Source organism: Geotrypetes seraphini, chromosome 6 (assembly GCF_902459505.1).
Source record: "Geotrypetes seraphini chromosome 6, aGeoSer1.1, whole genome shotgun sequence".
NCBI classification, from domain to species: Eukaryota; Metazoa; Chordata; class Amphibia; order Gymnophiona; family Dermophiidae; genus Geotrypetes; species Geotrypetes seraphini.
Window position 1 is genome coordinate 12,473,601 of NC_047089.1, and position 16,040 is coordinate 12,489,640.

Here is a 16,040-nt window from a genome sequence, read left to right on the forward strand (position 1 = left end):
TCCTGTTGAAAAGTTGTAAAATCAGATTGCTAGTTATTAAATTGCAAACCATGTTTGGATGGCAAGGATGATAAATTCACAAAAAACAATAACAAAATTCAAGAAAGCATGTGAAAAACTTAGTTGTAGATAAGTAGAGGAAAAGTCAGAAATCAAATAGGGTTGATGATATATCGAAGGAAGTAAGGGGGCCATTTACTAAACAGTGTTAATCACAGCACCTGGTGTATGTGGCGTTAACTGCTAACACAGAACCACTTTAAAGCTCTTTTTAGCATTCTCGAAGTTAGGGTGTGGTAAATTGGGCATTAAGGGGTTTTTGTGTCAGGGCGTGGCATGGATGAAGAGTGAACTTAGAAGGTGTTTGGCAGCTAATTCACTGCACTTATCTCACTCTAACTGCCTAGTACAAAGTTCACATGGGACCACTTACTGCCTCCTAAATAATGCAGTAAGGACCGGATTCTCGAAAAGCCACCGAAAGTCACCAGCAGGTGCCTAGATCGTGCCTACTGGCAATTAACTTAAAGGTTTTAATTGGTTCTTAGTGGCGAGATGATTGGTCACGCCACTAAAAACCTATTAAAACCTCGTAAAAATAATTAGGTGACACTAGGTGGCTTCCGGGACTGGCGCTTAGTTCCATGGTGCCTAGCATCGCCTAGTCACATTGAAACCTGAAAGTGGGCATGTTTAGAGGACAGCGCTAGACTACAGCATCACTACACGACACTAGACATGATTTTGCAAGGACTCTAGGCACCAGAAATGTAAGCTTGTAAAACCCTGGCCTACATTTCCAGCGCCTAGAGTCTTTGCTAGGTGCCAGTATCCCTGATTGGTAGGCACCACTTAAAGAATCAGCTTCTTAGGGTCTGATTCTATAAATAGCACCTTAGGTGCCGAATTGAGGCCATCTAGTGACACCTACCCTAAATTAAATCAATTAGTTTAAATGGCATGCTAATTGAACACTCCATTGAAGTTAATTGAATAATTTTAGGCATGGAATTCCACGCTGCGCCTATCAATACCTAAAAAGTAGGCATGGTTAGGGATGGAGAATAGGTGTGGTTGACTTAGGTGTCTAAGTTAGGCACCAGTAAATTAGACCACCTAAAACCTGGCCTACCTCCAGGATGCCTGTGGCAACATCTAAGCACGCCTAGGAACCACTAGGTGGGATTCTATAAATTGCCCCTAGTGGTTGATTGACAGCTGCGCTGAGTGACAATTACAATATGGGTGTCATTTATAGAATCAGGCTCTTAATGCCTTAATATGAATGTTTGGTCAACTTAAATTGCACATCAAACTTAATCCCAAAGTTTACTTTAGATATGTCATTCAAAAATCCTCGGGATATAACAACAGACTTGCACTTTTAAAGTATTTCATCAGGCTTCAGTGGTGCTGCTTAGAGCTCAATATCTCTCACTGCTCTAAATTTTAAACACCCACTTTGTCATTAGCCTTTAAATTATAAATACTTTTTAAATATTTTAAATGTTTTTGAAACAGTTTACTTTCCTTAAAGCTGCTTTGGTCCAAATGGCCAGGGAGAAGTAGTACTTACAATTTAAAGGTTAATTTGAATGTTAACTCATGACCTACAATTTAAAAAAAAAAAAAAGTAGGAACAGCCTTAATAGTTGTAAAGCTAAGTTTGCAGTTACCCTGCTGTAAAATTCTGTGTTAAGCAGCAGTACCTACAAATTTTACCATGGTTTCGTAAAAGGGCCCCTAAATTGGGTAGACAAGATAGTTTTTAAGTACCTCTGTCATTTTCTGTTTCTCCGTGCTTCTATTTTTGCAAAACCGAGTACTGTGCCTAGGTAACCTTTTCTGCCTCTTAGCTGTAATTTGTTCTTTTTTCAGGTGGTACAGGATTATAATCTTCAGATGTTTGTTCAAGAAAACTCAGTATTTCACAAAGCACAACCGTTCCAGTTCCAGCCTAGTGACAGTGATACGGTAAAAGCATTTTATCAGCTATGTAAATAGCACTCACAACACTAAAGTTTTGTAATAATTGTGATAATAGTCCATTCAGTGTCGACATTCATTAGATTTTATTTTTGTATTAGACTGTGATTTCTATAATTTTATAAAGGAGTGCTCTGATTTTTATCTTGTTTTATGTTCAAATCTGTTTTATTATGCAATAACAACAGGAAGTACAACAGCAGGAAAAAAAACATGTTATATTATGTCACCCAACCATATCCGCGGAGGACTGGACTCTGATGTCCCCCACGATCGAACCCCACCCCCCCACACAGAGAGAACCCCCCATCCCCACCCCACCCACCCACCCCCAATGAACATTTTTAGTCAATATTCTACAAGCTCCCATAAATGGTCTAGTTTGTTCATGTGTGCATATTTTATAACACGATTCAAAAACAGTTATAAAACCACATATTATCAATAAAGTAGGTGAGGATACTCAACCAAACTTGTTCCAAATCTCCTCATCAAATATAAATATTTAGGGAGAAATTCTATAGTCAGAACCTAAATTTAGGCACCCTGCCAATGGTTAGAAAAGGTAGGCTTGAAGCGCCTACCGATGCCTAAATAACAGGCGTCTGATATGGCCACTGGAATCACGGAACGCCAAAGAAGGCATGGCCAACCCCTGAAGTGGCATTAGGCGATCTAAAGCGGCTACCCAGCCACAAATCATGCCAAGATAGGCAGCTGAAAGGTAGGCCTGGGAAACCCTGGCCTACAGTTCAGCCACCTGTCTTTGCCTAGACCGCAGCAGCCAATCGTGGCAGGGAAATTCCCCATCAACTGAGCGTCAGGGATTCCCCAAAGCCGCATTTCTATAACCGACACCCAAGTTCTGGGCACCAGTTACAGAATCGCGGCTTTGGGGAGTTCCTGCCGCTCAGCTAATGGGGAAATTCTCCAGCCAGCACAAATCAGCCAGCAGGAGAGATGCCTACTCCCTCCTGCCAGCACCCCCTCCCTCCCTGCTAACATCCCCACCAGGAGGGATACCTAATCCTTGCTGCCGTCACCACCCACCCCTCCCGAAACCCACCTGCACCCTCCCCCGTATTTTTTTGTAGAAGGCCTACCGGAATGCACCAGGGAGGGGCCTAAGGCCTTGATTGGCCCAGGCACTTAAGGCCCCTCCCATAGAAGGGGTTTTAGGCACCTGGGCCAACCGGAGTCTTAGGCTTCCTTCCCACTATATTCTGGGATGCACTGGGAGTGCCCTAAAATTCTGTGTGGCCAGATCCCTAAGGTGAGGCCAAAGGTGAGGCAGTCTTAGGCCACTCCCAGTGCATCTCAGAATGCAATGGTAAGGAGGCCTAAGAATCCGGTTGGCCCAGGCGCCTAAGGCCCCTCAGCTAATCAAGGCCTTAGGCCCCTCCCTGGTGCATCCCAGAATGCACCAGGAAGGGGAAGGCCCGCCATTTGAGCTTTGGTGCTGGAGAAGGTTTTTATGTGGTCCATGGACCGCCTGAAGAGCTAACAAATCAATTCTGGAAGAGATCAAACTGGCTATGTCATTCAAAGCCCAAATGATGAAGTTACGACTGTCTCTTATTTTGGACACACTGTCAAAAAAGAGAGATCATTGGAGAAGGTCTTTATGTTTGAGAAGATTGACAAAACTAGATGAAGAGGGCGAACTGCAATCAGATGGTTGGACACGTTGAAAACAATCATGGGGATGATGCTGGAGGACCTTACAGGACTAGCACAAAATTGATCTCTTTTTAGATCTATAACTCATCAAGTCACTAGGACTCGAGCATGAATCTATGGCACCAAACAAGAAGGATGTCATTACTAATAAAGGAGGGGGCATTTTGCCAAAGTTGTTACTACTAAAAGTGGTGCCAATTTCCATTTTTGCAGAAGATACTAGAATCAGTGCTAACTCGGCTTCCAAGTTAAGCACTTACTCTGTAACCACTAGAGCTTTAACAGGTGGACGGCACACAGTGGACTGATATGAATGTACATCTTTAGGCTCACCGATTTCCTTCTCAGCATGTGATCTTTGGGATTTTCAGCCTGAGATCAAGGAAATGTTGCCCTAGATATTGTAAAGAAACTGATTGCTGAGCTTCCAAGGTTTGTGCATGCAGGTAAAGGAGGAGCTCATAGGGCCTTTCTGGATGTGGAATTTCTATAGTAGTTCAGTCTGTGAGTTCTGGGAAGTGGGAGTAGGAATATGTTCCTTGCCAGGAAGGTGGGGATATAAATTTTGAAAAATACAGGGTGGGCCATAGAAAAGCAGCCTGCCTCCGGCAATAGTATGACAAGGTGAACAAGCAAGTGGATTGTTTTTATTCACTTACCCACAAGTTACAACAGATGGTGAAAGTAGTCTCCGTTCACTAGTGCTGCCTGATTCAAGAAAAAAAATTTTGATTTGATTCAGCCTATTGAATTGGTTTTTCGATTTGATTTGATTCGATTTTCCTTCCCAATTGGGTGGGTTTTTTTCCAAACATCCTGGTGGGTTTATTTTATAGCCTCTTCACCCCCTTTGCCTTCTCCTAACCACACTGGCGCTGTGGTGTAAACAAAATCAACAATCAAAAAAGATTTTTCCTCTCTCTGTTAAATCCTAGCTCACGTTTGCGGTCTAACACCAGCTCTGGCAGGATACACATTTCAAATCTGACAATTGTAATCACAAAACAGAAAATAAAATTATTTTTCCTACCTTTTGTTGTCTGGTCATTATTCAAATCTTGTTGATCCCAGGCTCTGGTTGTCTTCTGATAACTTGCTTGCCAGGGTCTCCTTCTTTCTTCTTTCTCTGTGCTAACCATCCACCTGCCATCTCTGTCCTCTGGCATCTTTCCTTTTTTTTGTCTCCCTCCACAGATCCACCTTTTCATAACTACCTTTTCATCCAGCATCTCTCCCTCCTTCCCCCCCACTCTAGGGTCCACCATCTATCCCTTTCTTTTCTCAACTACCCTCCTATCCAGTATCTCTATCCCACTTCCAAAGTCCAGTATATGCATGTTAATTTGAACCCCCCCTTCCCTCCCTCCATGTACTTCTACACCAGGGCCCCCTCCCTTAAAGGTCTGTCCCACTCCTGAAGGCCTGTCTCTCCCCCTTGAAGGCCTGTCTCTCCCCCTTGAAGGCCTGTCTCTCCCTCTTGAAGGCCTGTCTCTCCCCCTTGAAGGCCTGTCTCTCCCCCTTGAAGGCCTGTCTCTCCCCCTTGAAGGCCTGTCTCTCCCCCTTGAAGGCCTGTCTCTCCCTCTTGAAGGCCTGTCTCTCCCCCTTGAAGGCTTGTCCCCCCCTTAAAGGCCTGCATCCCACCCCTGAAGGCCTGCTTGTCTACCCCCTTGAAGGCCTGCCTGTTCCCCCTAAAGGCCTGTCCCCTCCCCCCGAAGGCCTGTTTCCCCCTTGAAGGCTTGTCCCCCATTGAAGGCCTGTCCCCCCCTGAAGGCCTGTCTCCCCCCTTTGAAGGCCTATCTCCCCCTTGAAGGCCTGTCTCCCCTTTTGAAGGCTTGTCCCCCCCCCTTTGAAGTCTTGTCCCCCCTCTTGAAGGCTTGTCCCCCCCCGAAGGCTGCCTGCTTGTTTCCCCCTAAAGGCCTTTCCCCCCCCCTGAAGGCCTGCCTGCCTGTCCCACTCCCCACACCGAAGGACTGCTCCCCCCCCAACCCCAGAAGGCCTGCGAGTTCCCCCTGGCCTCCCACTGGTGTCCGGCTTCCCCCCTGGCCTTCCCGCACCGTTTACCTTTGAAGGGCAGCCTGCACAGAAGATCGCAGTGTTAGCGATGTTTGCAAACAGCTTCGGAGCTGTTTCCTCTTCCGCGGTCCCGCTCCTCCTCTGATGTCAGAGGAGGCGCGGAACCCAGCAGAGGAAACAGCTCCAAAGGTGTTGAGACAGACATGGGAGAAGCCACTGCTTGCCCTGGATCAGTAACATGGAATGTTGCTATTATTTGGTTTTTTGCCAGGTACTTGTGACGATGGGCTACTGAGCTAGATGGACCATTGGTCTGACCCAGTAAGGCTATTCTTATGAGTGTGGTGTACAGTACATAAGAACATAAGCAGTGCCTCTGCTGGGTCAGACCAGAGGTCCATCTTGCCCAGCAGTCCACTCATGCGGCGGTCCATCAGGTCCAGGACCTGTATAGTGATCCTCTATCTATAATCTTCTATCCCTTTTTTCTTCAGGAATTCATCCAATCCCTTCTTGAACCCCGATACCGTACCCTGTTCTATCACACCTTCTAGAAGCGCATTCCAGGCATCCACCAGTCTTTGGGTGAAGAAGAACTTCCTAGCATTGGTTCTGAATCTGTCCCCTCTTAATTTTTCCGAATGCCCTCTCGTTCTTGTAGTTTTTGAAGGTTTGAAGAACCTGTCCTCTCCACTTTCTCTATGCCCTTCATGATCTTGTAAGTCTCTATCATGTCCCCTCTAAGCCTCCGTTTTCCAGGGAAAATAGCCCCAGTTTCTCTAATCTTTCATCATATGAAAAGTTTTCCATACCTTTTATCAGTTGCGTCGCTCTTTTCTGAACCCTCTCGAGTATCGCCATATCCTTCTTAAGGTATGGCAACCAATATTGGACGCAGCACTCCAGATGCGGGCGCACCATCATCCGGTACAATGGCAGGATGGCCTCTTTCGATCTGGTTGTAATGCCTTTCTTGATAATACCTAGCATTCTATTCGCCTTCTTAGAGGCCGCTGCGCATTGTGCCGACGGCTTCATTGTGTTGTCCACTATTACCCCCAAGTCCTTTTTTTGGGTACTTTCACCCATTACCAGCCCTCCCATCGTTTAACTGTACTTTGGGTTTCTGTTCCCTACATGCAAGGCTTTACATTTCTCTACATTAAACTTCATCTGCCATCTCATCACCCACTCTTCTAACTTGTTTAGGTCCCTTTGTAGTTCCTCACAGTCCTCTTTAGTCACAGAACTAAATAGTTTGGTGTCATCTGCAAATTTTATTACTTCGCACTTCATCCCTGTTTCTAGATCATTTATAAATACATTGAACAGCAGTGGCTTGAGTACGGACCCCTGCGGAACACCACCCATGACCCTCCTCCAGGCAGAGTATTGGCCCTTTACTCCTACCCTTTGCTTCCTACGCACCAACCAATTTGTGATCCATCTATGTACGTCTCCTTCCACCCCATGGTTCTTCAGTTGCAGTAGTAGATGTTCATGGGGTACCTTGTCAAAGGCTTTTTGGAAATCCAAGTATTCGATGTCTATGGGGTCTCCTTTGTCCATTTGTTTGTTAATTCCTTCGAAGAAGTGCAATAAGTTTGTTAGGCATGATCTTCCCTTGCAGAATGTTTTCATCAGTTTATTTCTTTCCAGATGCTCTTCGATGCTGTCTTTTATCAGCGCTTCCGCCATCTTCCCCGGAACCAAAGTCAATAGGTGGGCTGGGAATAGGATGGTAAACTATGGGGATGAGTTGTGGTTGTGGAGGAAAAGAGATTGATGCCACCAGAATTTATTTCACCAACAAGTCCTCCCTGTGTGGCACCACCTGCTGTGTTGTTCATTTAAAGACCGCCTGGTCAGTCGTGAAGCGCCGGGACGTGAAGCGTCCACAACTTCTGATCCCAAGACAGAACTAACTGAACCTCTAGACAATAAGTAACCATCTTTGTCAGACTGCCTATCATTTCCAAGGTATCTCTAGCCATTCATCCCCCTTCGACTAGACAGTTTTTTGTCACCCCAACCCTACGTCTGCTGGACGGTGTTCCTCTCCTCCCAACTTCTTACATAAAATCTGCATCATGGCCCACCCCAACTCCCAACCGTGGCTACCACTATTCCTACTCTATCTGATCTGGTTCAGAATTTGCCTAATCAACTCTCTCACCCTAACCCCTATCCCTGTCCTTAATCCCACATTCCGTGCGGTTAAAACTAGCACCCCTACAATCTCTCACCACACCTTATATGACTACTCTGATGCAGGCCCCTTCCCAATACCAGTTCTACCACCCCTACCCAGACCGACCAAACCATACATAAAAAAACAACGATCACTAAAAAAATTAACTTACTCACACATCTATCCAATTGATCCGGCCAACTACCAGAACCTACATGGCTTTTACCTAAATATAAGATCTATGAGAAACAAGGCCTTACTTATTAAGGACTGGCTGAAAGAAACCAACCCTGACTTCGCTCTATTTACAGAAACATGGCTACTATCCGATAACGATATTATTATCCAAGACTGCCTTCCCCCAGGCTTCAAAATTTTATCGCTGGCTAGAACTTGGGGCAGGGGGGGAGGCCTAGCCATAATCTTCAAAGACAACCTACACTGCTCTATTCTAAGCTCAAAATCCACTCCAAACCTAGAAATTCTTTCACTCTCACTATCGTCCAAATCCCTAGCGGCCGCACTAACAATAACTCTGTTTTACATTCCTCCAAAAAAATGGAACCTTGCCAAGGATGACTTCTCCGAATTTTTACTAACTAACTCTCTATCAACTCTCTACAACCTACTTTGTGGAGATATCAATATCCACCTGGAAAAAATAGACCAATCTGAAACCATAGAACTCTGGTCACTCATCTCTTCACTAGGGTACCTCAAACCTCCACCAATTAAAACCCACCAAAGAGGCCATCAATTAGATTTAGCCACTTTCTCCTCAAGAGAGCTACCTAACCCCAAAATATTCTGGAAACAAGAACACTGGACCGACTCTCTATGGTCGGATCACAGCCTCTGCAATTTTGAACTCGATTGCCAACTAAAAACCACAAGCCCAACAAATAATAATAACCCAAAAACGAGAAATAAAAAATTCCATACTAGCAGAGGTAAAATAAATCCCGTAGAATTCTGGTCTCACTATGAGATCATATCAGATCAAAACATACAAACCGATCAATTCATGAACTCCTGGATTAATGATAGCACCAATATCCTAAATAAAATGGCTCCCATTAAAACCCGCAGAAAGAGACTTAAAAACCTAGAGGGCTGGTTTGACATGGAACTGCTATTGCTAAAGAGAGACCTAAGAAAATAGCCTTTGGCTAAAATCAGGGGCACAAGAGCACAGAATTGCTTGGAGACAAAAATTAAAAATCTACAAAACTCAGACCAAAGAAAAACATAAAAACTTCTATGCCCTCAAAATCGGCGACATCTCAATCAACAGTAGCAACCTTTTTAAGCTGGTAAATGATCTATACAATATAGAAACATTTATCGATACACCCGAAGAGCCCTCCCTAACTGCAAACTGCATGGCGGACTTCTTCATCTCCAAAATTCAAAAACTAAGGTCCTCCCTCACTGACCCAACAAAACCCCACTGGTGTTACCCCATTCTTCTAGATTTAGACAATTCTAGAGCCGATCTATTCTGGAACACATTCTCACCCATAGACTGGCAAACTTTCAGTAAATACTACAATAAGTATGCCAATTCCTACTGCAGACTAGAAACCTGCCCCCCTAATGTCATGAAATCAGCCCCTGTCTTTTTTAAGGCCAAAATGCTGGCTTGGATCAACTCTCTACTAACCTCTGGGAAGTTCCCAGTTGAACAAGGGCACATTATGATTTTGCCAATTAAGAAAAACACTAAAGAGCCATCTAACAATGCATCCAACTTTAGACCAATCGCCAATATCCCTCTGGTCACCAAAATAGCAGAAGGGATAGTAAACACCAAACTCACCACATACTTAGAAAAACACAATATCTTACATGACAATCAATCCGGTTTCCGATCAGGCCACAGTACTGAAAAAATTTTAGCCTCTCTGCTTGATTACCTTCATCAACTATTCAGCCAAGGCTCAAGCGCTCTTATATTGCAACTCGATCTGAGTAGCGCATTTGACTTGGTTGACCACGCCACTCTACTAGACTGCCTAACATCTATTGGAATCTCAGGTCATGTTCTCAACTGGTTCCACGAATTCCTGACAACAAGAACCTACAAGGTGTTCAAGGACGACACTACCTCTTACAGCTGGGTCAACCCCTGTGGGGTCCCACAAGGCTCCCCCTTGTCCCCCACCCTATTTAACATCTACCTTGCCTCCCTAGGAAACCTCCTGCAGAGTTTGAATCTCAAATTCTTCATCTATGCAGATGACATCACCATAATCATTCCGCTCTCCTACCTTACCTCAGAGCTACTCAACTTGCTATCTCTCACCTTAAATCAGATCGAACTTTGGATGACAGCGTTTAGGCTAAAGCTAAACCCAGAAAAAACTAAATTCTTCTTAGCATCCCCAAACGACAAAATCAAGGAAACTGCGATACATATCAATGGCCTAGACTACTGTATCGAGCAATCCTTAAAAATTCTAGGAGTCACCTTAGACAAACATCTCTCACTAGAGAAACATACTGACCTAGTGTTTAAAAAATGCATCTCGATACTCTGGAAACTCCGCACCATTAAAAAATACTTTAACGAAACCTCCTTTAGTCTGCTGGTCCAAGCTTCTATTCTTAGCGTCCTGGACTACTGTAACATCATTTATCTAGGCGCCTTCAAGAAAGTCACCAAAAAGCTGAGATTGGTCCAAAACACCGCCATCCGCCTTATCTTCGGCCTAAAGAAATGGGAACACATATCCCCCTTCTACCACAAGTTGCACTGGCTGCCATTCGAATCCAGGGTCCTATTTAAGTTCTCTTGTATCTGCTACAAAACCGTACGGGGTATGTCACCTGACTATCTTTACCCCCACTTCAACCTGAACTATAATAATAAGAGCTCCCGCAGAATAACTATGTTCGCTTTCCCCTCACTGAAAGCATGTCATCTTAAAAGATTCCTTGAACAAACCTTCTCTTTTCAAGCGGCCAAACTAAACTCATGGCTCGCCAAAATTATACTTGACGCCTCTTCATACCTCCACTTTAGAAAAGAGCTCAAAACTCTACTTTTCAATGGACCAAATCCTTAATGCTCCCCTCTTCCGCCTTAACGCTCCCCCTCTCCTCATTAGAAAACAGATCGAATTCCCTCCTCTGCATCAGACCAAATCCTCCTCTTCCCCCCTCAACACGGCCCACCTTTCTTTACTTTTTCCCCCTCCTCCCCCCCCTCCCAACGATCCCTGTCCCCTCCTCTCTTACAATTTGCTTGGCTCCCCCTTCTCACAAATTCTATTGAACTCTTTTACGGTAAATACCATATATGCTCTGTATTAGTCCTTCCTTACTTAAATTGTCAATGTAAACTAGTTTGACCCTTCGATTGACTTGTTATGTACTTCTTTTTCAACTGCACTGTATGTAACTCATCTATTTGTTGTGAACCGCCTAGAACTCCCTGGGTATGGCGGTATACAAAAAATAAAATTATTATTATTATTATGTTCACAATTCACCATGCTTTAATTTCCTTTATATTGGACTTGGTAATTTGTGGTGAGTCAAGCACGCTCAATCATTTTGAAAAGCTGTCTCCTATGCTACTACCTATAAAACCAGTGTGGCAAACACTGGATGCCCCTCTTCACAAAGCATGCAAAAGGTTCTGCAGCAGAAGAGCAAGTGAAGAAGTAAAGCTCAGCTGGGCAATCTCCTGCGGGAATCCAGCAGTTTGAGTCCTTGCATTCTTCAGGGAATAGGGTCCTAAAATCAATGTGACCAAAATGGTATAGCTTGAATATTACTTTTGATAGATGTATCATTTGATTGGGTAGCCTTCTGAGAACCTCACAGCTGTTCACAAACTGTCCTGTATCCCCCACCATTTTGTGGCTAAAAGAGCAACAGATCGAGATCTTTAAGAAAGTATTCTTTCACTATATCTTTTGTGTGTAAAGACTATCATTTAGTTATGACCTTCCATTACAAGGGCAGACAACTCAGGTGGTTTTTATCCTTCCCTCCCCCCAAGCCAGTTCCGACAGTCGACTACTTTTTAAAAATCATTTGTAGAGCATTGAAAAAAATGGCTAGTCACTCAGCCTCCATCTTCTTCCTTCTCTTACCATTAAAACTGGATGTCGTGTCAAGCACCCAGCTGTGAAAAGGAACAAGCAAAGAGAGGCAGAGTGTGAGGGAGACCCAGAGTGCTCTTGGCTGCCAGCCATTTTTAAATGCCATGTAATTGATTTTTAAGTACAGCTTTTGAACTTGGAACTGCCTTTAAAAAAATTTGCTTTTTTTATTTTTATTTTTTATGTTAAGAAACCTTTCTCCTACTAGTTGTTGCAAATTGTAACTTTGTTGTGATCCGAAAGCACTGCTTCTTCAACTAGAAATAGTATTATGCTCACGGTGAGACATCTCTGTGCCCAAAAATAGACTTTCTATAAAAAGTCTTGTTTATGTGTGAAAAAGGCATGCAATGAAAATGCACAGTGCAGTAGGTCTCTGACAATGTCACATTTTAAAATGGAGACCTGTTTGTTCATTTTTGCAGAGCTATGTGACGTTTCTGCTTAGTGTGTTGGCTCAAAATATCTTTCTTTTTTTAATGCTTTATTTCATTTATTATTTCAAATTTTAGTTCCAGACTTGTTCAGTTTAATCAGACTGCAAAGTTTATATGGATTCTCTGTACAAGCAATGACTGAAACGATGAGCTCAGAAATAATACAGATTCACATAACAAAACGAACCACACAATGTAAAACTGCAGTTCGGTTTAGTGGTTTCAAGTTTCATCTGTTTTCAAGCTTAATATGCTTATTCAGATTGCCTCATTTTTGGACGCCTCATCAAAATTTTCAACAAGATCTGCAACGTCATCATCATCCCCAGTAGCAAGTGGAGCTTTCCCATCCACTGATTGTTTGGGCAGTGCTTCTGCCAGTCTCCTCAAGCTGGTCAGACTGTCAGCTCCGAACTGGTTCAAGATACTTGGCAGCATCTCCGTCAGTGGTTTTGTCTCTGCATGCCCTGTGTTGGCAGCCAGGGGAAGCCTGCACTTTAGGATTGTTGAAGTGGATGACTGTTCCCTGGTTGGTAAACATATCGACCTCTTCAATTCCAGAAATATTGTTGACACCCAATTTCTTTAAGGAGAACTGAAGTTTCTTGTCATCCGCTGTAGCTGTTCTGTGGACAACCTTCTTCTTTCTACGGGGAGTACCCTTGCCACCAATGCGCACTTGAGCTGAAGTTTAGCCAATTTTTCTTGATTCATGATGGTTTCTTTCATCTTCCAATGGCGGGGAGAGACTAGAGAGCGACGAGTTTAAAAACTGCTCACAGAACCGCAATGGAAAAGAGCGCTCATGCGGGGTGAAGATGGCAAATCTTTCTTTTAGGACATTCAATGGTGGGGAGAGACCGGAGAGCGACGGGTTTAAAAACTGCTCACAGAACCGCAACGGAAAAGAGCGCTCATGCGGGGTGAAGATGGCAAATCTTTCTTTTAGGACATTCAATGGTGGGGAGAGACCGGAGAGCGACGGGTTTAAAAACTGCTCACAGAACCGCAACGGAAAAGAGCGCTCATGCGGGGTGAAGATGGCAAATCTTTCTTTTAGGACATTCATGTACTACCATGAAAACAGTATAGTTTTTAGTTGCTTCTTTCAGAAGCCATCAGTACAGATTTGTCTGTGGTGGTGTTTTGGAAAGGAATATCATATGTTTAGCTGGACGTATTGTTTTCAACAGGTTCCAGGGCAAAACTAGGGCATATCTGTGATAAGTAAAGTTCCTTGTAAACATCTTTGCACATTCTGCTGTTTAAAAATATAGAAAAGAAACATAAGACATTATACTTGTGCATGGATACACATGTTTAGGTTTTATTTGAGTTTTTTTAATAAAATTGTTGATCCCCGGCTTCAGTTTTCTTAGAGATTTAAAAGTTTCTCTTCAGATCCTTTCCAATATTATTTGCAAAAGAGTTTATCTTTTCCATCATTTTGGAAGTATTCTTCACTTATGTATCCCTAGGGTAATAAAAATCCCTCTGTAAACTGTATCCATAGAGCACATCTGCTTTTATGACTTCCTGAACATATTTGCTTGCTTAAACATTTATTCATACTTTTTTGCACACTCCCATTTCCGCATAAAGAGAAAGATTTTGGAAACTGAAGCATAGGTATTTCCTGCAAATTGTCCCTAACACAACACAGTTTACCCTTTCAGACTCTGATTCGGCAAAGATTTATGCTCCATCAAATTCTTTTTACTTCCCTTGTGCAAGACTCAGCATTTTATAGTTGCATCAGGATTATAAAATGTATTGTTTATAGAGAATGCAGCTTTTCACACACTGAAATAATATGGCACCTGAGGGTGGTGATAGGCCAAATCTGTTTCTGCTGCAGCTTATCAGGATCAGCACTGATAGTAAACTGTGCATATTTAAAAGAATCATATCTTACTCCTCTATGAACTCCTGACATTTTTTTTTATTTTTGTCATTTCTTTAATTGAAATTCTAATAGGGCTGCTGTCACTTGAAAAGGCATTGTCCCTAGTTGTGTAATGAGTACTTTGAGATTTAAAAATAAAGCTGTGGATTCAGAGCATTTTTAATTTCCACTTTGAATTTATGTTAAATTACCATGAGCAATTTGATATCACCTTTTGTCAGTTTAGGTGGTAATCTTCTTTCTCACCTGTGCCCTTCAGAAAATATGGTGCATTCTCATCATAAAAAAGAAATATTAGCCAGGCTTTCTGCCACATTATAGCGGCTGCAGAGTACACTAAAATTTTATTTTGATGAAATGTGTTTATGGAAATATAAAATGCTGCTCATTTAGCACCTTATTTATTAAAATTGCATTAAACCTTTGCAGTTTATATCTATTAATTGCCAAAACTGACACTTGGCAACTATTTATGTTTATTATTTGACCTTAATATATCACTTTATCTGATATACAGCAGGAGATGTTCTACAAACTAAAACAAACAAAGGATAGAAAAGAAGGCAAGCAAATAAATAGGACAGGAAATAGGACAGGAAACAATCATGCTTGCAGACACTGAGCGATGAAACTATATACCAAAAAGTCTCTCTGTAAAAAGTTTTAAGCAGGTTCTTAAATTTGGAAAAAGATTGTTCAGAGTTGAGGTGAAGTAGGTAGTCATTCCATAGTGGGAGTGTGTGGCGCAGGGGTTCAAATCCCTCACTGCTCCATGTGACCCTGGGCAAGTCACTTAATCCCCTCATTGTCCCAGGTACACTAGATAGAGTTTGAGCCCACCGGACATTATTGTAGTTCATTCTTTAACTCGTGGCTGACTGACCCAATTTTTAGGGAATATAGGTTCTTTTATTGGAGAAGAATCTGTGCAAAGATTGAACCCTTTCAGTATCTCACTTGGGTATGTAGAATTCCCTCCCGCACTAGTAGTAAATACCTATTCTTCCCTAGAGGTCCAACAAACCAGTTCTGTAACATGTTTGGGTTCCTTGCAGCCAAAAGACTAAATCTGAGTCTTCTGTTTGTCAGCTGAGCCATGTGGCTTTACTGCTGGATATTTTTCTTTATATCCTCTGTGGAGGTACAATGTCATTCCTGTGCCTGAGACTGAGAAAGGCCCTTATCTGAAACTTGCTCAGCCTGAAATCTTGTAAACTTGCATTCCCAGCTTTATTCTTCTTCCTAGCTTTCACATTAGCACAAAAGCCTCTTTCCTCTCTGCTTTCCTTGAACTACATGTTATCATGTAAGAAATGTGCTAAACCAGCAAAACAAACTTCCAAACAACAAAGCAAAAGGAGCCAAATAGCTGAGGCACAGTTTTTAAGTACATTCTATTTCCTGTTTTTTTGATACCAATCTGCTTATGCGGTATTACCATGTCCTGAAAAGTATTGGCAGGGCTGTCCTCAATATCAGTTTAGTCTTGTTAACATATTAGTTGATGCTTCTCTTAATGGCCTGTATTAAATAAGGAATCATGGGAAAGACATGCAATGCATGCTTTAAATATCTACCATAAACAAAACACCTCACCAGCACAAAAAATTACAGAAATTGCAGAAAACATCCAAGCTCAATATTAGTATTGGTTGGTAAGTAGCAGCGATGTTGGAGTTATCAATAAAGGACCTCAGTCTTCCAAACCCCTCCTT

At 42.7% G+C, this 16,040-nt stretch overlaps 1 protein-coding gene and 1 pseudogene across 3 annotated transcripts in view; one reads left to right on the top strand and one right to left on the bottom strand.

The window, feature by feature from the left end:
* Positions 1 to 16,040, top strand: part of FCHSD2 (FCH and double SH3 domains 2) — a 330,943-nt gene that overhangs the window by 225,675 nt on the left and 89,228 nt on the right. For all 3 annotated transcript variants that reach the window (XM_033947792.1, XM_033947791.1, XM_033947793.1), the window contains exon 10: positions 1,879 to 1,974. In XM_033947792.1, coding sequence (XP_033803683.1) covers positions 1,879 to 1,974 — 96 coding nt within the window. The remainder of the gene's footprint in view (positions 1 to 1,878; positions 1,975 to 16,040) is intronic.
* LOC117362056 lies at positions 12,678 to 13,148 on the bottom strand (annotated as a pseudogene).